General features: G+C 43.8%; 1 protein-coding gene across 1 annotated transcript in view; it reads left to right on the top strand.

The window, feature by feature from the left end:
- LOC124795819 (neprilysin-1-like) overlaps positions 1-24947 on the top strand; it is a 307752-nt gene that overhangs the window by 269476 nt on the left and 13329 nt on the right. Inside the window, exons 11-14 of the mRNA XM_047259900.1 lie at positions 3205-3308; positions 7147-7202; positions 11191-11462; positions 22331-22495. Of these exons, the coding sequence (XP_047115856.1) occupies positions 3205-3308; positions 7147-7202; positions 11191-11462; positions 22331-22495 (597 nt within the window). The remainder of the gene's footprint in view (positions 1-3204; positions 3309-7146; positions 7203-11190; positions 11463-22330; positions 22496-24947) is intronic.

The raw sequence follows: 24947 nt of genomic DNA, 5'->3' as shown, positions 1-24947 counted from the left end.
TTTTGGGAAGATGTTGTTCATCCGTAAAGGAGTCCACTTATAAAACACTAATACGACCTATTCTTGAGTACCGTTCGAGCGTTTGGGATCCCTATCAGGTCGGATTGAGGGAGGACATAGAAGCAATTCAGAGGCGAGCTGCTAGATTTGTTACTGGTAGGTTTGATCATCACGCGAGTGTTACGGAAATGCTTCAGGAACTCGGGTGGGAGTCTCTAGCGGAAAGGAGGCGTTCTCTTCGTGAATCGCTACTGAGGAAATTTAGAGAACCAGTATTCGAGGCTGACTGCAGTACAATTTTACTGCCGCCAACTTACATTTCGCGGGAAGACCACAAAGATAAGATAAGAGAGATTAGGGTTCGTGCAGAGGCATATAGTCAGTCATTTTTCCCTCGTTCTGTTTGGGAGTGGAACAGGGAGAGAAGATGCTAGTTGTGGTACGATGTACCCTCCGCCACGCACCGTATGGTGGATTGCGGAGTATGTATGTAGATGAATGTAAAATGGAAATTTCTTACACGCTTTTCGGTTTGTGACCGAAAATTAACAGATGAGCAGCAAAAGTGGGATTATGTACATTAGTGCCTCTTTTTCTTCAAAACTTTAGGGAGAATATGTTTAACACTTGATTTAAAGATGTTACTCCATTGTGATGTGACACAACAACGTTGACACGTCATGGCCGCAAGTCCACTACTTAACACAAACTGCTTACAACTGACAGGTCTTTAGGACATCTATTGTTTACCGTTGTTAGTTCAAGCTGCTACTGTAAGTTACTGGGAAAATTTGAAAATTTGTGGTAAATTCCAATGGGACCAAACTGCTGAGGTCATCGGTCCTAGGATTACACGCTACTTAATCTAACTTAAACTAACTTACGTTAAGGACAACACACACACCCATGCCCGAGGGAGGACTCGAACCTCCGACGGGGGGCGCCGCACGAACCGTGGCAAGGCGCCCAAGACCGCACGGCTACCCCGCGTGGCAGTTACTGGGCTGACGTCCCTTAAACGCCAGGAGTAAAAACAGTCCAGCAAGTTTTTGGACGGACGGTGTTTATAGAAGGTCGATGCGAACTGTCAGAGGCGTCTTTGACTGCCAAGAGAGTGTAACACAAATGCTAAAAAGCATTAACTGGCAGACACTCGAAGAAAGACGCCGTAAACCTCTCTATAACATGCTTGGTAAACTTCAAGAGCCGTCTTTCACACCGAAAACAAGTTGTTTCTGGTCCCTACGTACCTACCCCGAATATATTAGACTGTGAAGCAGTTGTTGTTCCTGGTCCCGGCGGAGGACCGAGTCCTCCCTCGGGCATGGGAGTGTGTGTTTGTCCGTAGGATAATTTAGGTTAAGTAGCGTGTAAGCTTAGGGACTGATGACCTTAGCAAGTAAGTCCCATAAGATTTCACACACATTTGAACATATTTAGTTATTGTTCCCATCGTCTGCTCGTGAATAGAATGTGGGAAACCTTGATGTGTGGTACAGTAAAAGTACCCTCTGCCACACACTGCCCAGTGATTCTCAGCTGTGGATGAAGTCTCACTGAAATGTAAGTACTGAAAGCAAGCAACATTCTTACCTAATCAAAGTTCCCAGATGTGACATGTACCGTTCAAAATTTCGGCTATTCATATTATCCATAATCGAAGGTAATAAACACTGGCATCTCGTTGTATAATTAACTTTGTGTAACACTCATAAATGACTGACTGACAAGTCACCCGGGTGACTGAAGCAGCAAAGTACCTTGATCGAAGCAGTACTATCAACTTGGTAATCGTCTGCATCATATCGTTTCATCGGTCATGATTATATTCCGTCCTGGGCCTATTATCATTGACGATCGTAAACTCGTCAAATACTGTGGGTCTGTGAAATAAGCAGAAAGTGCAAAGAGACAAACTCGGAATTGAGGAAAACTTATAAAGACTTGATCATGTGAAATACTGCCCCTGCGTATTGATGTTATGGGTACAAGAGCAGATGTTTCTAGTGATAACTGAGGACAGTTTATTGAACAACATTACATCGGTATTTACTTCATTTGCAGACTAATAATGTCAGCTGTAACGAGTATTGTATTCTTAGGTTGGTTAGTATGCGTGGTACAAGCGAGGTGTTTAAGTTTATCTTCCCCTGGGCAGCATGTCAGGTATTTAAGTGTGGATTCGTAGAGTCAAAATAATAGTCTATACTGGCAGGCGTAGTCTACTTCTCGGTGCAAAACGACCGTACCGAAAACATAAGGTAGAAAATTATGTGATGTGTTTGCAGGGTGATTGTTAGATGCAGAGGAAAAAGAATTTGTGCACTGAAGCTGGTACATATAAAGGCAGCAATTATCACAATATCTGTACCTATACCTCTAACACCTTGTATTCAGCTTCGGGGAAGTCAGACTTATAGCCCGTAGGTTTTAAATTTCAGATGAGAAGTAGGATAGTCAGACCGTTGATTACAGCTAGTTAATAGTATGTATGCTTAGGAAAAGCTAGCATGAGATAGAATGACCACATCGCATTTAATGTAGCTAGATTAGTAAACCATCTCTTGTATTAAGTGAAAGTACAGTTCGTTTGTATCTGTTCAATGGCACAGTGTAGCTATTACCAACATTTTCCGTAATACTTGTTCCATAGATCACGAATACGACACTTCTTAATGTTGTGGAACGTGTCACTTTTACATAAGTTTTCTTTACACATTCTTTATTTTTAACAGTTACTACTTCGTTTCTAATAATTCATCTATTTAGTAGGAGTTGTCATTCAGAAATCCTTTTAATTTATTTGGCTATCTATTTATTGATCCTTGTATTTCTATTTTTACGATTGCTTTTAGATCCCTGATATGGACTCCAGGTAGATATATACACATGATTTGTATTTGTAAACCATGTGTGTCATACATGAATCGTTAACGACATTCAGCGAGATCACTTTGAAACATAATTTAATTATTGCGGTTCATTTACTTTGTTATCTGTTTACCAAACGAATTCAGTTCTTTCTGCTAGAAGCATAATTATCATGTGGTGAAGTTTCACCTGGTGTGTCTAAAACTACCGAGCCAGACTTGTATTCCATTATATGTAATCATATCTCTATGACACTTCACGTATTCCTTTTATCTGAGCACCTGTGTTGAAGTGACGGGTGAGGTGACGGGGGGGCGGACGCTGTGTGCGCAGGTGGACGTGCGCCAGGACGACCTGTTCGGCAACGTGCTGCGCCGCTACCGCCAGCTGCGGGCCGAACACGCGCGGCGCCTGCGCCAGCCCGCCGACGACGACCGGTGAGTTCCCGCCAGGTTCCTACCAACCTGCTTGCCTCGTCTCACCGTGGCGTCCATTACCTTACTCAATATACGGCTGCGTGTGGGCTATTGGAATTTATGGTTGGTGTTTATAATTACTTTATTGAGATATTTCAAAAAGATTCGTCCTATTTCACAAGACTATAAGTTCTGCGTGTGTGGAGATAGGAACTTTGAGTGAATCCGAATCGCAACTAAAAGTATACATTAGCACCAGCTGAAAATTATGGGCTCCTATGGCAGCCGATATGAGTCTCTCTAGTCTGCTATCTCGCTCACTTGCTCAGTCATTCATTAGCAATCGTGCATCGACTCTAGATCGCTATAACGAAGCAACTAAGACGTATTGCATTCTTTTCAACACGCGTAGATCAGCTAAATCTTTGAACCCTGATTTTATGAGAGAGTACAGCACTCCACAACATACAGCTGAAAATATTTGTCAATAGTTTCAGGACATTGGTTTTTTATACACTGAAGAGCCAAAAAACTGGTACACTTACCTAGTATCGTGTAGGGCCCCCCACAAGCACGCAGAAATGCCGCAACAAGAAGTGGCATGGACTCACCTAATATGTGAAGTAGTGCTGGACTAAACTGACACCATCAATCCTGTAGAGCTGTCCATAAATCTGTAAGAGTACGAGGGGATGGAGATTTCTTCTAAACAGCACGTTGCAAGGCATCCCAGATATGTTCCAGGAGCTACTCTGTGGGGTGTCGCATTGTCCTCCTGGAATTACTCAAGTCCGTCGGAATGCACAATGGAGGTGAATGGATGCAGGTGAGAAGACAGGACGCTTACGTACGTGTCACCTGTCAGATTCGTATCTAGACGCATCAGGGGTCGCGTATCATTCCAACTGCAAACACCCACACCATTGCACAGCCTCAACCAGCTTCACCGGATTCCTGATTTTCTCGGCACACTTGTGAAATGATCGTACGGGAAAATCTCTAATTCATCGCTAACTCGGAGATGCTGTGTCCCATCCCTCGTGCACCGACTATAACACCACGTTCAAACTCACTTAAATCTTGATAACCTGACATTGTAGCAGCAGTAACCGATCTAACAACTGCTCCTGACACTAAGGGGATGGCCAGGTGTCGTACCCTTGCGACTGTTTGCAAGACGTACAGAGCATTCAACAGAGTAGTGCACATAGTACACGCAAGTCTACTCTTCGTGCGAGCCGATAATTAGTTATTGCTCTGGCTTGATTTACGGTGACTTTTTTTTGTTTCAAGCCATACATGATGTTACTGCTACAACACTATCACAGTGGTGTTAAAACATCTACGTATAGCGTTTTGTGAGTTGATTCTCGGTTTAGCGATGAAAGATAATAATTCCTTCTTGCTTTAGTGTGCAATGGTAACACAATGTTGCATTTTAGTCTAAACACGAGCAGTCAGAAACTAAGAATATGTGGGACTTAGCAGCCACATACCAAAGTCTGGTACCAGGAATATTCCCTAGAGCTTCGTGTGTTTTACACTATTAGTCGATAAAATGCTAACGCATCGTTCTTTTCTGCATAAAAGACATAAAAGGCAGTTAAGCTGTCGGCACGTGCACCATGCATTGGAACATTGAGCGTACCGAGTTTCTGTCATCATAGCGTCGAAAAAGCACGCTGGCGAACCTTTCCAAATATGCAGGGCAATATCTAGCATGTCAGATATTCTGAACATGCATTTAATCATGGACCAATGAGTGGTAGCACTTAGCAATAACAACGTATCACAGCTGGCAACGGCACTGCAATTTTAAGTTCAATGCCGATAGCGGTCTTTGGGATCCGACGGTCCCAATGAAGCACGCCCGACCAGCCACACCTCCAGCCTCTTGGTACCATGAAAGACCTCTGCCGCCGCTATATAGAACGACCACTCTCGTCCAGCTTTCCTACCATGACAATTGCCGCACCTCTCTGTAACCTAACTATCCTTACCATTGTTTAAGACGTCGTACGCAACACAATGAGATGGATGAACGCCACCACATCAGATCACGCCATTTCTCTTCAGTGCAGGGGCACTACACAACATTTTGGATCTCAAAGGAAATGACGGGAAATGTTATATTAGCGGTTAAAGAATTATTGTAACTTGCATGTTATGAAAGTATGTCGTTTCAAGGAAACGTAATATTGGGGACCCATCAAAAATGCATAGTTTTTGGTACAATTCGTTACAATTAAATGTCATTTAATATGAGTAGAAACATAGATTAGTAATCCGATAGTGGTGTGTTGCTGGCTCAAGTCCCACTGGTTCCGAATTTTTTTTTCTTTTTTCCTTTTTACTATCCTTTGAGTTTTCTAGCATACTTTCATACTTCCTTATTAGTTTAATAGGAGAATATTCTGTAATATTCCATGTTCCGTAAATGGAAGTGCACTCTTTTCGAGCAGTGAGTTTGTTCTATTGGCTTGACTAAAAGCCATCTTTCATTACTTACAGTGTTATATTTTACACTTTCTTGTTTCACATTCTGTATTCCGATTCTGCTGCTGAATAGGAACAGTGATCATGTAAGAATGACGTTACGGCTTTAGTAAAAAGTGAGAGTAATGAAATCATTTTTATCTTCGTATAGCATCATTTGCAATGGAACATTTATACGCTGCCATACTTATTGACTGGATATGGTACTTTCCCTTTTGCCTTGTACCGCGTTCACGGATATTCCAATTCTCTTTTATGTATACTACAGACAGAGCTACGTGACTAGCACATGGTCAAGGGAAGAAATGTGCATATTAAAGAAGCTAATGGAGAAATTTGACGCCCGTCCATTTATTAAACAGTGTGATTTGCGAGCCAGATACAGCCGACAACTGCCGTTGGCTTGGGCTGTGATGGCGTAACCACGTTGAGGCACACGTACCGTACACACAAGTCGCATCGTTTCTTAGCGTTCAGAAGCTCGTTGAACTCGGCACGCTCAACGTTGGCGCGACGGCACGGCCCGTGTGCCGACGGCTGTACAGGTATCACACATCTAGATGCTTTGGAGATCTGTTTTTATCCTTAGCTGGTTCAATAACACTAAATTTTTATTTTTCAAGACGATGAGCGCGTCCGCGCTGGCTCTCATATGTAAGTTCATTTCCAAACAATCGGCTGCTCATTGTCTCAAAACCTGGCAGTAGATCCATAGAGATTCGGATCGTATGTAAAGTTTGCTAGTGGCAACACATAATCAGTGCCTTCTCTGCGCGACGGCAATGGAAATACTATCGATGACAGTGCTGCCACCTTCAGAATTTGAAAGAGGGTATTCGAGTCAACATTGTCAAAAGCCTTCTCTATGTCTACAAATGCTAGAAACGTGGTTTGCCTTTCCTTAATCTATTTTCTAATTTATTTCTATTTAATGCTGCTGAAACAAGGCTTCCTTCCGCAATTTTCCGCAGTTTGCTGTTAATTTTGTTCATTTCGCTCGACAGAAGACCGCTACGAGCAGTGTGTCACTACTGACGATTGCTTGTACGATCCTGCACATTGTCGGTACACATACTCAAGCATAAGTACTTTAATATGCTTGCATGACTGTATATCGATCAAGGATCAAGCAGATTTGTCCTAATACCTGCACAAAATCATGCTACAGACGAAAACCAGTTCGCTAAGAAATAAAAGCTTTTTTACTAGTTCTGATTAGAATACTTATCTTTTTCAAAAGTCAGATTTGTGCATTTATATTTCACTAGACTGTACAATTAATACTAGTTTCGCTATAAATCTTGGTATCTTCACTTTTTAAAAACATTATTTAACTGCAATAGCTATCTTTATTCCTTTCCAGCTGGGCGTATCCTTTCGTGGTGAACGCTTTCTACGAGAAGACACTCAACAGCATTGGTAAGTACATGTGATGACTAGAAGCAGAAGCAGCCGTCTGCGATAGTCTTCTAACGAGATTCTCTAGAAAGCTAACCAGTCAGTCCCTCTCAGCTGCATTTCAAGGATAGAGTCTTCTGCTGCACTAGCGCTGTTGGGGCAAAGGATATGCAGGAGGAAAGCATCATATGAGACTAAATTACAGATTAGGCCTATGAGCCGAGCTGAATCACCGTACAGCCAATTTCCGCGAAAGGCAGAGGTACGAGCTACAAGTCCATTCTGGCAACAGTTTCAATCCGTCTGGAAGTACCAGTAGACTTCCTTCTACAAAATGCGCTATGTTGTGACGGTTAATGAACTACTCAGACACGTTTGTCTTGGTATGCAAGAATTTAAACAGAAGTTTAAGATACTTTGGCTAGATGAAATCTTATTCCAGATTCTTATTACAACAATCAAATGCAATCATTCGATATACATAACTACCATCGACATGCGATTCAATCTTTGTTTTGACATTTATACAGTGACTTTAGTTTCGGTGTGCTTTTAACGCTTCTATCTCTTTGCCAACACGATTTCCAGTCAAACCCTCTAAATTTGTTTCGATGCACTAAATGTTGCTTAAAGTTTGCCTTCAGAGTAGTTTAAAATGGCATAAAAGTTTGTTTGACTCAAAAGGTTTCTTATGTAATACTGACCTTTGAGTTCGTGGACGCTATCGGTAATTCAAGAGCCGCGGTTACAAAAGATGCCGCCTCAGCAAGAGGTGAGCTGTTACCGGCAGAATGATGGCAGCCACGCCGTGTCTCACTGCAAACGGCACTGCATTTTCGTCTATCGGAAACAGTATGCTGTCAACACTGATGGTGGCCAAATACAAGTGTGGGAGATACATATTTTTATTTGTGGCAGAGGCTAATAATAATAAATATTGAGTAATGATGTTGTTTTTTATTGAAACTTTTAATATCAGACAAAAGAGCTGTAAAAGAGTGGAGATCACTGTTGCAGTTAAATAAGCCGTTAGGCTTGGAGGACGAAATGTCAGTAATATGCTAAGGATATTTATGGGGCTTGTGAATTTGAGAATCTGATGCTGAGGGCCCAATTATACGCCAAAGAGTGAACGTAGCCATACTCAGATTTCCAGACCCTCAGGTGTCATTACGAATAGACAACTGCAGTATCTCCTCCACCATACAATTCATACTGGGACCACGCTGGTAAAATTAAACAAAATCTTCTAATATAGAGGATTACAAAAATCCTTCCTCCAGTATACTATCAGTGAATGGAATATAGAAAGGGAGATGTGATTTTATTACTATATGTACATACCATATGGTAATTTGTCGAGTACACACAAGTATAGGTTGTACGAGAACACATGAACTGAAGCGTCTGCTCTTCGCTACATCACTGACTTCCGGGAGCGACACAGACGTCTTCACATAATATACGCGGCATTATCGAAAGTATTCGGACACTTATTAGTAGACATTAATAAGTCGTGTGTCCATCCTTATCTTTATGACGGCTTGAATTCATGTGGGGACACTTTTAATGAGGAATAGCAACCTATTCTTCCACAAGCGCGGAAATCATAAAGGCAGCGATCTTGCACGGCGGAGTCTGGACGTTCTAACTCACTCAAAGTATATTCTGTTGCGTCCTTTTGACGAATCTTATTGTCGGCAAACCATTATCTCACAGGTGCCCTTTTATGACAGGATGCATTATCGTGGTGATACAAACCATCATTGTCTCCGAACTGTTCCTCCACTGTTCGCCACACACGATACTGTAAAATATGTTCATGTTCTTACACATCCGCCGTTTTCTTAAGTGCAATAACGAGACAAAACACTAACCACGAAAAACATACACATGCCCTAACACCCCTCGTACGTACTTCACTGTTGGCACCACATGTGATGCAAGGCAACGTTCTCCAGGTTTCGTCAAACCCAAACCTTCCCATCGGATTTCAACAGTACAAGTATCGCTCAGCACTCACTACAGAACTGTGTGGTTCATTAGAACCACTGTACTCGTCCTTTTCCTTTTTTCCCTAACTACGTGCAGTCATTGTGCTAGCTGGACTGCCGGTAGCACACTGGAACTCATGAGTGATTCCATCCGCTGATTTCATGAGATTCTCTTAAAATCATCCTCCGCAACGCTTGAGGTCCCGGTCGCTCAGTACGTGATGTGTGCCTTGTGTTGATTTAACAGTGCTGTTCTTATGCATTTCCAATTAGTTAGGCACATGATCCACAGAATCTGAACAATCCTTTTATCTAAATGATGTGGAACGAGTCAGTTTATGACTTGTGACAACATTAATGAACACGTTATTTTTTTAATCCTATTCATGCAACACATTTTACTTTTTACGGGTTACCAGTAGAACTTCGTCAATGAAATAGAAGTGAGCCAGGAGAAATGATTTTAACTTAGATTTAAAAATTGCTTCGCTACCTGTCAGACATGTTATTGGGCAAATGATCAATAGTTTTTGTTGCTGGATATTATACTCTTTTTCTAAGCCATTGAGACCTTTAACAATGGGTAATGAAAGTCATCTTTTCCTCGAGTGTTATAGGTATTGGCATCAGTATTCTTCTTGAATTGTGATGTACTTTATTACGTACTTTGTTAGAGAATAGATGCACTGTGATGGCGCAGTTAAAATGCCTAGCTCCTTGAAGAGGCAACGAGGCAGCTTTATGTTGCTCGTGGGTGAAGAGCCCATATTATTCTTACTGCTTGCTTTTGTCCAACCAATACACTTTCTAAGTGATGAGTTACTCCAGAAAATTATTCCTTAAAACAACAGTGAGTGGCAATTGCGAAATCGGTCAGGAGGTTGATACGTATTCGACAAGCTCAGTAATGTATTTCTTTCACTTCAAGTTTTCATCAGTATTTAAATCAAGAAATTTGAGCATTCTATCCTATTTACTGACTCATGCTCATGCACTACATCACTTGTTGATATGATTCTGTTTAATGCATAGAACTGAATGCCGTGTTTTCTTTTTTTTCAAAATTCCAGGTTCGAATCCTGCCTCGGGCATGGGTGTTTGTGATGTCCTTAGGTGAGTTAGGTTGAAGTAGTTCTAAGTTCTAGGGGTCTGATACCACAGCAGTTAAGTCCCATAGTGCTCAGAGCCAATTGAACCATTTTGTTTGTTGAATGGTTATATAGACACATAAATAAGGAACAGAAGTGGACCAAAACTTGAACTCTGTGGGACTACTTCTGTGATTTCTTTTTGCCCCCATTCACCGTAATGTTTTTTACTTTTACGACAGTGTCTGAGTTACTCACGAAAGCCTTTTGCATTGTATTTGATAAGTGTGGTTCAAAACAGCTGTGCATGAAGCCATCAATTCCATAAAACTTGAGTTTTTCTAAGAAAGTAACATGATCTACAGGATCAAACGCATTGGAAAGATCACAAAAAATATCAATTGGCAATATATTATTATTTATGGATTGTACTATTTGATAAGTGAATGTAAAATAACTTTCTCAGTCGAACAACCTTTCTGGAATCCAAACTGTGATATGCCAAAGAAATTGTTTCCATTTAAGTTCGCATTACTTTTTCGAATATTTTCGAAAACGATGTCAGCAAGGAAACTGGATGATAATTATTTAAGTCTGTCTCATCACCTTTCTTGCGAAGTAGTTTAACAATTGCGTATTTTAACCTGTCTGGAAAAATTGTCTGTGCTGTCACCAACAGTGAACTTAGACAGCTTTAGAAGGGTAGAAATGTTTCCGATGGATTTGCTACTCAGGTGACACCCAATGATTAGACAAAGTCCGAAGTCAGTGAGCCCTCGTGACAGACCCTATTCTTCCGTTATTGCACGTGTACTGACAACACAATACTACGTTTCATACTGGCGGGTCTGCCTCTCGTGACATTTATTGTTTAAGTCGGTAATTGAGAGTGATGTCGGGATATTGTTGACCAGCTACTGTGTGCAGTGGTTCCGCTGGCGCTGCTGGCGCAGCCGTACCTGCGCTCCGACGTTCCCCGCTACGTGCCGCTGGGCGCGCTGGGCACGGCGCTGGCGCACGAGCTGCTGCACGCGCTCGACTCTGCCGGCGTGGAGCGCGGGCCCGGCGGACAGCCGCACGCCTGGCTCACGCCCGCGGCGCGCCTGCGCTTCGAGGCGCGCCTCGACTGCCTCGCCAGGCAGTACCACGCCACCTTCATGCGCTCCGTGCCCTTCCTGGGCGCCAGCGTGGCAGTCCAGGCAAGTCTGTCTCTTCGTCTCTCTCTGTCTCTGTGTACCTCTACCTCTATCTCTCTCCTTATTCCCCCCCCCTCTCTCCCTCTCTCTCCCTCTCTCTCTCTCTCTCTCTCTCTCACACACACACACACACACACACACACACACACACACACACACACACACACACACTTTCTCTCTGTCTCTCTCTTTCTCTGACTATCTGCCTCTCTGTCTCTGTCTGTCTGTCTATATCCCTATCTACCTCTGTCTCTCTCTCTCTCTCCCTCTCTCTCCCTCACTCTCCCTCTCTCTCTCTCTCTCTCTCTCTCTCTCTCTCTCTCTCTCTCTCTCACTCTCTCTCTCTCTCTCACTCACTCAGCTCTGAAAGGATAATGGGCTTACTGACCAACAGGGTTGGTTAAAAATGTGGAAACACTGTGAGAAATGCATGCTTGAACATGGATGTAGACGCCAGCCAAGCCTACAGGTTGCACTGTTGTATTTGACTATGAACGGCACCTGTGCAGTATCCTCAATGCACCGCAAATGTCAATCATGGCTAGAACAGTGTTCCGTGAAATTGTGAGTGCGGTAATTCTGACCTGAATTAGAACGTGGGCAGATTGTTGGTTATGGCACAGAATAGTAAAGAGTATATATTAGAAAAAAAAATTCGAAGTGCTACAGGCAAACTCGAGTTACGCCAGAGACAGAGGTGGAAATAGGAAGCGAGCCAATATGTCTCAAGTGAGTCAGGTCTTTGACACCTTATGACACCATCTGTAGAATGAAGATATACATTCAGCGGAAAGAAGACTGTGATAGAAAAGCAAAGGCAGCGAGGCAAGTATATTCAATGGCTCCTGAGACATGATGCAAGAAACTATCTCTTTCATAAGAGCACATAGAGAGGTACTGACACAGCAGTTAGCAGCCTGTTAGGTAAATGTTGCAGAATATGGAGGAGATATGAGATCATTATAAACCGAACCTTGTGTCTTAGCTTCACACTAGCTCCTGTTAAATACTCCAGCTGTCCAGCTCTCATCAAGAATCGATCATTAGTATTGATGGCATTCACAGCAATAGCACTCAATTCCATGGTTACGATACTGTAGAAATCTATGTCCTAGATGCTCCAGCATAGAGTGTGAACCAGCCGAAGATGTACTCAAGATGAAGTTCACACTGCTTGCCGGTACCAGAGCACTGCCGGTACCAGGCTTTAATACAAAGTGCAGCAGCAGAGCCTGCTATGGTCCATGTTCCTGTTCAACTCTCAGGCATCTTCTGGAACCTTTGACCACACGACTACGCTCTATCAGCCAGCACGGGAACCACTTACCTCTGGGAACGGCTGCACCTGCTCGCTGGCAGTCCACCGTGGTGCCAGGGTCACAGACTACTTCTGTAGTACAATGGCTGAGCTGACTCAGTGGATATCAACTAGAATCCAACACACAGCTGAATGTTCAGCACCTGAGACTGGTGCGGAAAAACGACGTCTTGTATACATTGAAAATAAAAGACTGCACTCTGACAATGCTTTATTAGTGTCATTGATAGGTCACAGGTTCCCAAAAGCTATTCTAACTTGATGCAGACGTATCTCCGCTCTTCCTCTGTAGTGCATTATGTCAGATATAAATTAATTTGAACATGAACAAATTGTTTGCGCTTGTATGATGTGTGCTTCTGTAAGCAAGGTACCGGAAGTGTTTAGTGATTCAAGAAGCCCCGTATCGAAGTTTTATATCTCATACAGGGAAAGTGGGAAAACCATTCGCTAAGTCACAATGCATACGGAAGTGATCGTGGCAGATGGTCACTGAAGATGATTGTGACTAAAAATAAGACAACTGCATACGTGACTGCGGAACTGATTGTCACACTCGCTGGTGCTGTTAGCATCAAAATAACACGAAGGGAGCTCAATAAGCCGGGAATTACGGGGAGAGCTGGAATTCCAAAATAAAGCCTCAGAAATTCAAAAGCCTGTCATAGGAAAACGTGGTGCCGAAACTAGTCTGACCACCACAGTCACCAGATATCAACACTATTGAGTCTTTGTCGCCTACTTTGCAGAGATCCGCCTCCGTCATCATTACTTGAACTTCCCACTATTTTGCAGGAAGAGTGGTACAAGATTCCCTTGAAAATACAGGACTTGTTTTTATACGTTCCGAGACGAGTGGAAGCAGTTTCGAATGACGAAGGTTTCCTACACCATATTGGGTATGCTAATGTGTTGTGTTTCTGTGTTTTCATATTTATGTCCACTCATTGTATGGAAGTCGATCGAACTATTCTCTCTCAATGACAACTACTGCTGCAAGAATCTAAAGTGAGCTGCTACTTACCAAGGAGTTTCGACCTCATAAACAAATAACAAGTGACACACTTTACGATAAATAAACGAGACTCAGTGAGAATTCGAATTTGACATGACTAAAAGGTTCCGTCAACTGTCTGGAGTCATAAAAGAGCACGAAGTTGAACTCATGTACAGGCGTCCCGTCTACTTAGCACAGGAAACACTTAAGCTGTGGTAGTTCATTATCTCTCCCCACGGAGGGCAGTAAATGATAAACTATCGTACCGCTGTGTTGTTCATTGTGTAATATGACGTTATTATGTTGTCATGTTTGCAATCTCGTTTGATTTTGTTTTAGTTAAGGTAAATTAATTTAAGTACCAGTAACTAAATAATCCGATTAGATACGGTGAATATATCCTGACGAGACTCAGAAGTTCCAGCTGGGTTTTGTACATAAACAAAAATATATTTATGTATTACAATGCACTACGCTTGCTTTGGTAATTTCTCCCGAAATATTAAATTCCTTAGTGCATTTTTTATAGTTTGAGAAGGAAATGTTAAGTAATAGAACTCACTACGTTTCGTGAACATTGTGCGATCGTTTCAGAGAAGGATATCGTCATATGTGCCACAGGAAAGTGTGGTACGACCACTCTTGTTCCCTGTATACACAAACGATATGAAGAAAAATGTGAGCAGCAGTCAGCGCCGTTTTGCTGATGACGCTGTAGCATACAGGAAAACTGTCGTTGAGTGACTGTAGGAGCATACAGGACGACTTGGATGGAATTTCTATTTTGTATGACGAATGGAGGTTGCTATAAACGTGGAAATATGTATATTAATGCAGATAACTAGGAAAAACAATCCTATAGTTATCGAATACAGTAATAGTGATGTGCTGCCTGACCAGAAACTTCGGTTACAGTCTAGGCGTACTCTCTGAAAGAGACATGAAATGAGATAAGTGCATAACGTCGGTTGTAGGGAAAGCAACAGTTTCTTTCGAGAATTCTGGGAAATGGGTACCTTATCTATAAAAGAGACCACATACAGAATATTTGTGCAACCTGTCCTTGAGTGCCGCTCGCGTTTTTCGGATCCTGACCACGTCGGATGAAACGAAGATGTCGAAGCAATGCAGAGGTGTGCTACTAGATTTGTTACCATATGCTTCGCACAATGCGCGAGTGTTACGGAAATGTTGAGTGAACTCAAATGGGAGCACCTCGAGGGAAGGAGACATTTTCGCGAAACATTATTGTTTAGACACTCGTTATTTAAGAAAGACTTTAGCCACCAAAATACATCTCGCTTAAGTCTGCAAAGACAAGATACACTCCTGGAAATTGAAATAAGAACACCGTGAATTCATTGTCCCAAGAAGGGGAAACTTTATTGACACATTCCTGGGGTCAGATACATCACATGATTACACCGACAGAACCACAGGCACATAGACACAGGCAACAGAGCATGCACAATGTTGGCACTAGTACAGTGTATATCCACCTTTCGCAGCAATGCAGGCTGCTATTCTCCCATGGAGACGATCGTAGAGATGCTGGATGTAGTCCTGTGGAACGGCTTGCCATGCCATTTCCACCTGGCGCCTCAGTTGGACCAGTGTTCGTGCTGGACGTGCAGACCGCGTGAGACGACGCTTAATCCAGTCCCAAACATGCTCAATGGGGGACAGATCCGGAGATCTTGCTGGCCAGGGTAGTTGACTTACACCTTCTAGAGCACGTTGGGTGGCACGGGATACATGCGGACGTGCATTGTCCTGTTGGAACAGCAAGTTCCCTTGCCGGTCTAGGAATGGTAGAACGATGGGTTCGATGACGGTTTGGATGTACCGTGCACTATTCAGTGTCCCCTCGACGATCACCAGTGGTGTACGGCCAGTGTAGGAGATCGCTCCCCACACCATGATGCCGGGTGTTGGCCCTGTGTGCCTCGGTCGTATGCAGTCCTGATTGTGGCGCTCACCTGCACGGCGCCAAACACGCATACGACCATCATTGGCACCAAGGCAGAAGCGACTCTCATCGCTGAAGACGACACGTCTCCATCCGTCCCTCCATTCACGCCTGTCGCGACACCACTGGAGGCGGGCTGCACGATGTTGGGGCGTGAGCGGAAGACGGCCTAACGGTGTTCGGGACCGTAGCCCAGCTTCATGGAGACGGTTGCGAATGGTCCTCGCCGATACCCCAGGAGCAACAGTGTCCCTAATTTGCTGGGAAGTGGCGGTGCGGTCCCCTACGGAACTGCGTAGGATCCTACGGTCTTGGCGTGCATCCGTGCGTCGCTGCGGTCCGGTCCCAGGTCGACGGGCACGTGCACCTTCCGCCGACCACTGGCGACAACATCGATGTACTGTGGAGACCTCACGCCCCACGTGTTGAGCAATTCGGCGGTACGTCCACCCGGCCTCCCGCATGCCCACTATACGCCCTCGCTCAAAGTCCGTCAACTGCACATACGGTTCACGTCCACGCTGTCGCGGCATGCTACCAGTGTTAAAGACTGCGATGGAGCTCCGTATGCCACGGCAAACTGGCTGACACTGACGGCGGCGGTGCACAAATGCTGCACAGCTAGCGCCATTCGACGGCCAACACCGCGGTTCCTGGTGTGTCCGCTGTGCCGTGCGTGTGATCATTGCTTGTACAGCCCTCTCGAAGTGTGCGAAGCAAGTATGGTGGGTCTGACACACCGGTGTCAATGTGTTCTTTTTTCCATTTCCAGGAGTGTAGAAGGAAATTTGAGCGCGGATGGGCTCATCTCCCGGGACATACAGGCTCCACACAATACAGCAGTGTCTCTTGGGGTTGCCTGCATAGCAGGCGTTAATCAGCGAGGCGACGTAATCGCGGTTTGGCCCACTACGGGCGACACGTGGGCCGCCCTACTTTGCATCGACCGTCTCTTTGGCGGGAATAGAGCGTTTCTTGCTGCCATTCTGCCTGCCGTGTATTTGTGTGGGCAGCAAGGCCCGACAGACAGAATCGAATGGAGAGTCAATCGGCGGGTGCATTTCCGGGACGCCAGTGGACACGCCCTGCCAACTGTCTTCCATGTTTACTCGTTCATTACTTTGCGACTGGTCTAAGAAGAAGTTCATGGATGTTTTTATCACCCTGATTAGGATTTTAATTTAGAGTGACACCTCTCATACGTCAGACCCCTTCTAAACTAGAGTCAAGTATTGTATTTAACTGAATCTGTAGTAAGCAGTATGAAGTTCAAACTGTCACTAGGTTGATCTGTTAGTCGTATCCACGTTAGTACAACTGATATAACGTTTACATGTGTTAAGTGTTGCTGATCGCTGGGGGCCAGCGAATCTCATTGCTGCAGTGTACCCTACAAGAGAGCACAGTGCAGCAGCACGGAAGCATATACACAGTCGTTTTCCCATCATAGTATATGCTAGGGGAACAGCAAATGAAATGACTAGTAATAGCATAAGGTACTCTCTACCATGCAAGATATGGCAGACTGCGGAGTTTGCATGCAGATTCGGAGTTGAGAAAGGTGTAATGTGTTGTGGCTGTAGCTAAAATTAAATACGAGAGGCATGAAATTTTGTGTGTACAGGGTACAGAAAAACGACCTGATGGTATGGTCAGAGCAGAGGAGCGCGCATTGAATCGAACAAACTTTTTCTGGTAACCATTGGTTACAAATGCACCGTTGTGGGTCTACAGCCATGAGACACTACAGCGGATCACACCAGTAAGCGCGTGCGTTTACATTGGTTTCCACCAGATAACACTTGTTATGCTTAAGAAGGTAGCTATTAATTTTCTGAAGACATTGGTATTAATTGAACATTCAACGATGGAAAAACTTTAAATTCCTATCCATTTCTGGTTACGTTAAACCCCATCTAATGAGTAAAGTATCATAAAGGCATTATTTAAGATGATAATAATAATGGGCTACACTGCTGTTGTTTTAAGGCTTCAGCTGCACAAGGGTGTATTTCTGTCATGTGGTTACGTAAAAGAATTTTTTCTTTTAGCATTAATGAGATTGGCACGTAAAAGGTAGAATTATGCTAATCGGCGGGAAACCCACGTGACAGGATTAGGCAACATAAACACACAATGTAAGATTTATAAGCAGGCTATTATTCATTGATAGCAACTGAAGGTTCGAAATTGAAGGTACGACAATACTCTGACAGCCACGTGCATAACAGATAGAGCTGACGCTCAGATACATTTTTTCCACAGATGAATAAGTCAGAGAAAACTAAAACTCGTGAGCTATAAATTCTATCAGAAAATACAGTGTGTCTCCACGATTTTCACGAAGGATCTTGTTGTTCTGACCGCCGTCTCTAAGTCAGAATCATTCTACAGGGTGGTCCATTGATCGCGACCGGGCCAAATATCTCACGAAATAAGCGTCAAACGAAAAAACTACAAAGAACAAAACTCGTCTAGCTTGAAGGGGGAAACCAGATGGTGCTATATGGCACTGCCATAGGTCAAACGGGTATCAACTGCGTTTATTTAAATAGGAACCCCATTTTTTATTACATAATCGTGTAGTACGTAAAGAAATATGAATGTTTTAGTTGGACCACTTTTATCGCTTTGTGATAGATGGCGCTGTAATAGTCACAAACATATGGCTCACAATTTCAGACGAACAGTTGGTAACAGGTAGGTTTTTTAAATTAAAATACAGAACATAGGTACTTTTGAATATTTTATTTCGGTTGTTCCAATGTGATACATGTACCTTTGTGAACTTATCATTTCTGAGAACGCATGCTGTTACAGCGTGATTACCTGTAAATGCCACATCAATGCAATAAATGCTAAAAATGATGTCCGTCAACCTCAATGCATTTCTCAATACGTATAACGACATTCTCAAGAGCGAGTAATTCGCCTTCCGTAATGTTCGCACATCCATTGACAATGCGCTGATGCATGTTGTCAGGCGTTGTCGGTGGATCACGATAGCAAACATCCTTCAACTTTCCCCACAGAAAGAAATCCGGGCACGTCAGATCAGGTGAACTTGCGGGCCATGGTATTTTGCTTCGACGACCAATCCACCTGTCATGAGATGTGTTATTCAGTACCGCCTCAACCGCTCGCGAGCTATGTGCCGGACATCCGTCATGTTGGAAGTACATCGCCCTTCACCGAGCGAGGTGGCGCAGTGGTTAGCACACTGGACTCGCATTCGGGGGGACGACGGTTCAATCCCGCGTCCGGCCATCCTGATTTAGGTTTTCCGTGATTTCCCTAGATCACTCCAGGCAAATGCCGGGATGGTTCCTTTGAAAGGGCACGGCCGACTTCCTTTCCCATTCTTCCCTAATCCGAGCTTGTGCTCCGTCTCTAATGACCTCGTTGTCGACGGGACGTTAAACACCAATATCCTCCTCCTCCTACATCGCCATTCTGTCATGCAGTGAAACATCTTGTAGTAACATAGGTAGAACATTACTTAGGAAAACAGCATACATTACACCATTTAGATTGCTATCGATAAAATGGAGGCCAATTATCCTTCCTCCCATAATGCCGCAACATACATTAACCCGCCAAGGTCGCTGATGCTCCACTTGTCGCAGCCATCGTGGATTTTCCGTTTCCCAATAGTGCATATTATGCCGGTTTACGTTACCGCTGTTGGTGAATGACGCTTCGTCGCTAAATAGAACGCGTGCAAAAAATCTGTCATCGTACAGTAATTTCTCTTGTGCCCAGTGGCAGAACTGTACACGACGCCATGCAATTCCTGGTGCATAGAAATATGGTACAGGTGCAATCGATGTAGCATTCTCAACACCGACGTTTTTGAGATTCCCGATTCTCGCGCAATTTGTCTGCTACTGATGTGCGGGTTAGCCGCGACAGCAGCTAAAACACCTGCTTGGGCATCATAATTTGTTGCAGGTCGTGGTTGACGTTTCGCATGTGGCTGAACACTTCCTGTTTCCTTAAATAACATAACTATCCGGCGAACAGTCCGGACACTTGGATGATGTCGTCCAGGATACCGAGCAGCATACATAGCACACGCCCGTTGGGCATTTTGATCACAGTAGCCATACATCAACACGATATCGACCTTTTCCGCAATTGTTAAACGGTCCATTTTAACACGGGTAATGTATCACGAAGCAAATGCCGTCCGCACTGGCGGAATGTTAACGTGATACCACGTACTTATACGTTTGTGACTATTACAGCGCCATCTATCACAAAGAGTAAAAAGTGGTCCAACTAAAACATTCATATTTCATTACGTACTACACGAAAATGTAATAAAAATGAGGGTTTCTATTTTAAAAAAACGCAGTTGATATCCGTTTACCTATGGCAGCGCCGTCTAGCGGGCCAACCATAGCACCATCTGGTTTCCTCCTTCAAGGTAGACGAGTTTCGTTCTTTGTAGTTTTTTTTTCGTTTGATGCTTATTTCGTGAGATATTTGGCCCGGTCGCTATCAATGGACCACCTTGTATACTTTGTGAAACGTACACACACACACACACACACACACACACACACAACACAAACCAAGAAACTAAGGACCCAGCAACGTCGCGAAATACGTAGCTGAAACAGAATGGTAACAGATTCCCAGAGCTACTTCGCATGTTGCTGAGTCCACCCAAAGCTGGGTGTGCCCACCCCATTTAACAGTTCACACCATATTCTCCACAGCGAAAACTGAGTGCAAACCGGCGAAATGTGCGTGACGTAACGTCAAGTGGCTTTACTTACAAAGATGTTCATTCGCAAAGTTCTTTCGAACTACAACGTCCTTTTTGTACGTCATAGATACTCGATCTACCGAAGAAAATTCTTATTCTGTCTGTCAAAAAATAACAGAGTGAGACAAAAAGAAACAAATACATATAAGAAGCGGTCCTTAAAAGCGTCTATCGCGGCTTAAGCCTCTACTACCTCTGTCATTAACGTACGTTACATATGCTGGATGCAACTCGCCTGTCCCTCTCTTTGTCTAATACTCCTTCCTGCTCTCTGTGTCCAATAAATCGAATCCCATCTCTCTGTACATTTCCTCCTTCCCCCTCTCTCATTTCCTCCTCTCCCATCTCTCTGTACATTTCCTCCTCCCCCCCCCCCCCATCACTGTCCATTTCCTCCTCTCCCATCTCTCTGTACATACCCTTCTCCCCCACTTTCTGTACATTTCCCCATTCCCCTTCTCTGTCCATTTCCACCTCTCCCATCTCTATGCCTCCCCCACTTTCTGTCAATTCCCTCCTTCCCACTCTCTGTGCATTTCCTCTTCTCCCACCTCTCTGTACATTTCCACCTGCCCCCACTCGCTCTCCATTTCCTCCATCCCACACTCTTTGTCCATTGTTTCCTCTCCCATCTCTCTGAACATTTCCTCCTCCCCAATTTATTTCCTCCTTCCCCCCTCTCTGTCTCATTCCTTCTCTCCCACCTCTCTGTACATTTCCTCCTTCACCCACTTTCTTTCCATTTCCTCCTTTCTGCTCTATCTGTCCATTTCATCTCCCATCTCTCTGTCCATTTCCTCCTCACCACACTCTGTCCATTTCCTCCTTACCCACACTCTGTTCATTTCCTTCTTTCCCACACTCTGTTCATTTCCTCCTCCACCCAGTTTCTTTCCATTTCCTCCTTTCTGCTCTATCTGTCCATTTCCTCCTCCCCACACTCTGTCCATTTCCTCGTTACCCACTCTCTATTCATTTCTTCCTTTCCCACATTCTGTTCATTTCCTCCTTACCCACTCTCTGTTCATTTCCTCCTCTACCATCTCTCTGTATATTTCCTCCTTCCCCCTTTCTGTTCATTTCCTCCTTCCCATTCTATCTGTCTGTTTCCTCCTCTCCCATTTCTCTGTACATTGCCTCCTTCCCCTCCTCTCTGTCCATTTCCTCCTAACCCATCTCTCTGTAATTTTCTCCTCCCCCCCCACTTTCTGTCCAGTGCCACCTTCCCCCTCTCTGTCCATTTCCTCCTCTCCCATCTCTCTGTACATTTCCTTCTCCACACTGTATTTCTTCCTTACCCCATCTCTGTCTACTTCCTCCTCTCCCATTTCTCTGTACATTTCCTCCTCGCCACTTTCTGTCCATTTCCTACTTGCTGCTCTCTCTGGTCATTTCCTCCTCCCCAATTTCTGTCCATTTCCTCCTCCATCTAGTACCTGAGCATTGGCAGGCGCTTAAAGCATTTGTTGTGTACCTGTAGTTTTGTACATGACATTTTCGGTGCATAAATTAAAATTCAGCACTAGTTTCTGTCTTTATTCATGTACAAGGATATTTTCAATATCCTTTAGAATAATAATGTACTCTTTCTGGTCGTCTGATATTGAGCTGCAACTACAGACACATAGCAACACTTAAAAATCTAGCAGGAAAATGCTTACAGTGTAAATTACTGCTTGTTTTGTAGATGGTTCTTACGTTGAAGAATTTTTAATTTTCATCATGCATTCGCAGCTCTAGTGTACATTGATTAAAGCCGAGTAAGAGTTGAGTGAACAGGCAGAGTGAAGTCTGTGAATCTGTGGTGTTGCAGTTCGACTGGAACGTGACACGCGCCGAGAACATGGCTGACGTGGCGGGCGTGCAGGTGGCGTACGAGGCGTGGCGCTCGCAGCAGGAGGCGGCGCCGGTGGAGGACGCTCGGCTGCCCGACCTGCCGCTGGCGCCGCAGCAGCTCTTCTTCCTGCACGCCGCGCAGGTCAGAGCACTGTGTGCACCACTACTCAGCTGCCCAGCCTGCTGTCTCCTCTGTCCAAATGCTTCCAGATCATACACGCCAGGCATATAGCCTACATCTACTCAAACAACTGTATACTTCGCGGCTGACGGTAATTCATTCCAATACAAGCGTGGTCTGAAAATTTCTTGGTCTTGGCCGTAGACTGGAGCACGACTGTCTCACTTAAATTAGTTGGTATCTTACATTTTAGAGCCAAGGTCACGCAATTTTTTTGACAAGTGCTATCTGCAGACAGCTGGCTGCTCTCCACGTCGATAGAAAATCGCTTTAAAGTCTTATCTCGTATAAACAATCATGTGCACTATCAGATAGTGACATATGGTGCAGTGCTATATAATTTCTTAATTTTAATTGAAGCCAGAGTTACGTTAATTTTTATGAATCAGGTGAAATGTTCCCTTCTGTGAAACAGCTTATCACATATTTCGGAAACTATTTGACTCACAACTTTTTCTGTTGATTGCCAAAATACCGTGCTTGGGAACGGATTTTCCTTAGTTGTGTATTGCATTGCGTTTGACATGTGTAAGCCGTAGAAAATGGCGTTTATTTTCTATTTTGTCAACATATTACACTCAACAAATGTGTTATTTTAAGTTTCTATCTACTACAAAAATCACGTAAAAATTCTGTAATACTGTCTCCATTGTGTTAATCTCTAAAGAGTCTCCACTATTTCCCTCTTCGACTACTTTCATCACACGTTGTAACTCACGTAACAGTCGAGTCTTCTACTTGAACTGGCAGGCACAATGCTTTGCGCAGAGGATGTAGCAACACAGTGGGAACCGACAATTCCAGTCCCCCATTGATAGTGGGAGTACAGCAGTCCGATAATGGTCAAATGCCAATTTATTTAAATCGAAATGTGGGTGCGTGATTTTTCCTACATTTTTGTACACCATTCGACAGGATACATCTGAAATTGTGTCATTCTGCCCAGTAAAAGCACATCTTCAAAAATAAGCAAAAACAGAATTAGTAAAACGATGCTAACTGCGAAGAAACTTTGGGCAACAGACGGAATACTTCAATTGATCAGGAAAAGGCAGGAATGTAGCATTGTAAGTCATTATACAAGAAAATAAAATAAAGTGAGATTGTAGGTAACCTAAAGCATAACGGTAGCAGGAGTAAAAAAACAAATGGTCATCGGAAGGACTGATTCGTTATATAGAAAAGTCAAAACAGTTACAGGTGATATTAAAAGTAAGGGCATCAACACAAAGAGTGCAAGAGGAATTCCACTGTTAAACGCAAAGGTAAGAGACTTTCGGTGAAATATCAGCTACACAATCCCGAACAAGGGTAGACAAGCGTAAGAACTATCGCAAACCATCTTAACAGCTCTTACACTGAAGTTATTGAGAAGAATAATATACAGAAGAATGGAAAAGAAACTGAAGATCTGTCAGGTGACGAACAACTTGACTTTAGAAATGGTAAAGGCACCATACAGGCACTTGTGGCGTTGCGCTTGAGCATGGAAGCAAGACTTAACAACAATCAAGAGAAGTTAATAGAATTTTTTGTTCTACAAAAAATTTTCATCGATGTAAAATGATTATTTAATAGAATCTTTTGAGCTACAAAAAATTTTCAACAATTTAAAATGATTATGACCTAAAGATCCGAGACCTATTAGATCCGACGACGTACCGAAAACTAAGCGCAGATCCGACGCAGCGTATCACACGGAATAGGAATCGATTAATCAAGAAGTCTTCTCTGCCGGCCGACATACAGAGAAACCTGCGCAACACAGAAGCCCTACCACCTCGGCTGTATGGATTACCCAAGATCTATAAGAACAACGTTCCACTGAGACCGATTGTTAGCGCTCATGGATCAGCGACGTATAAACTGGCCTCTCTCCTCCAGCCACACTTGGGGAAGACCGACACATACATAATGGACTCAGGACATTTCATTGAGAAGTTGAAGAAACTGAAACTTGCACCAAACGACATCCTGGAGAGCTTTCATGTTGTTTCTTTGTTTACGAAAGGGCCACTCAGTGACCCTCTGGAGCACATCGGTTCCATTTCCCCGCAAGACATCACAAAGCTCTTCTATGCATATCTCACCACTAGCTATTTCACGTGGAATGGCGATTTCTACGAACAGCTGGAAGGCGTCGCCATGGGTAGTCCTCTTAGTCCAGTGGTGGCCAGCTTCTTCATGGAACAATTCGAAGCACAGGGACTATACTTGGAGACTTGGAAACCTGAGGTGTGGTACAGATACGTCGATGATACTTTCGTTGCCGGCCGGAGTGGCCGAGCGGTTCTAGGCGCTACAGTCTGGAACCGCGCGACCGCTACGATCGCAGGTTCGAATCCTGCCTCGGGCATGGATGTGTGTGGTGTCAAATGATTCAAATGGCTCTGAGCACTATGGGACTTAACAT

The sequence above is a fragment of the Schistocerca piceifrons genome, chromosome 4 (genome assembly GCF_021461385.2).
Source record: "Schistocerca piceifrons isolate TAMUIC-IGC-003096 chromosome 4, iqSchPice1.1, whole genome shotgun sequence".
NCBI lineage: Eukaryota > Metazoa > Arthropoda > Insecta > Orthoptera > Acrididae > Schistocerca > Schistocerca piceifrons.
This window is presented reverse-complemented; position numbering and strand designations above follow the sequence as displayed.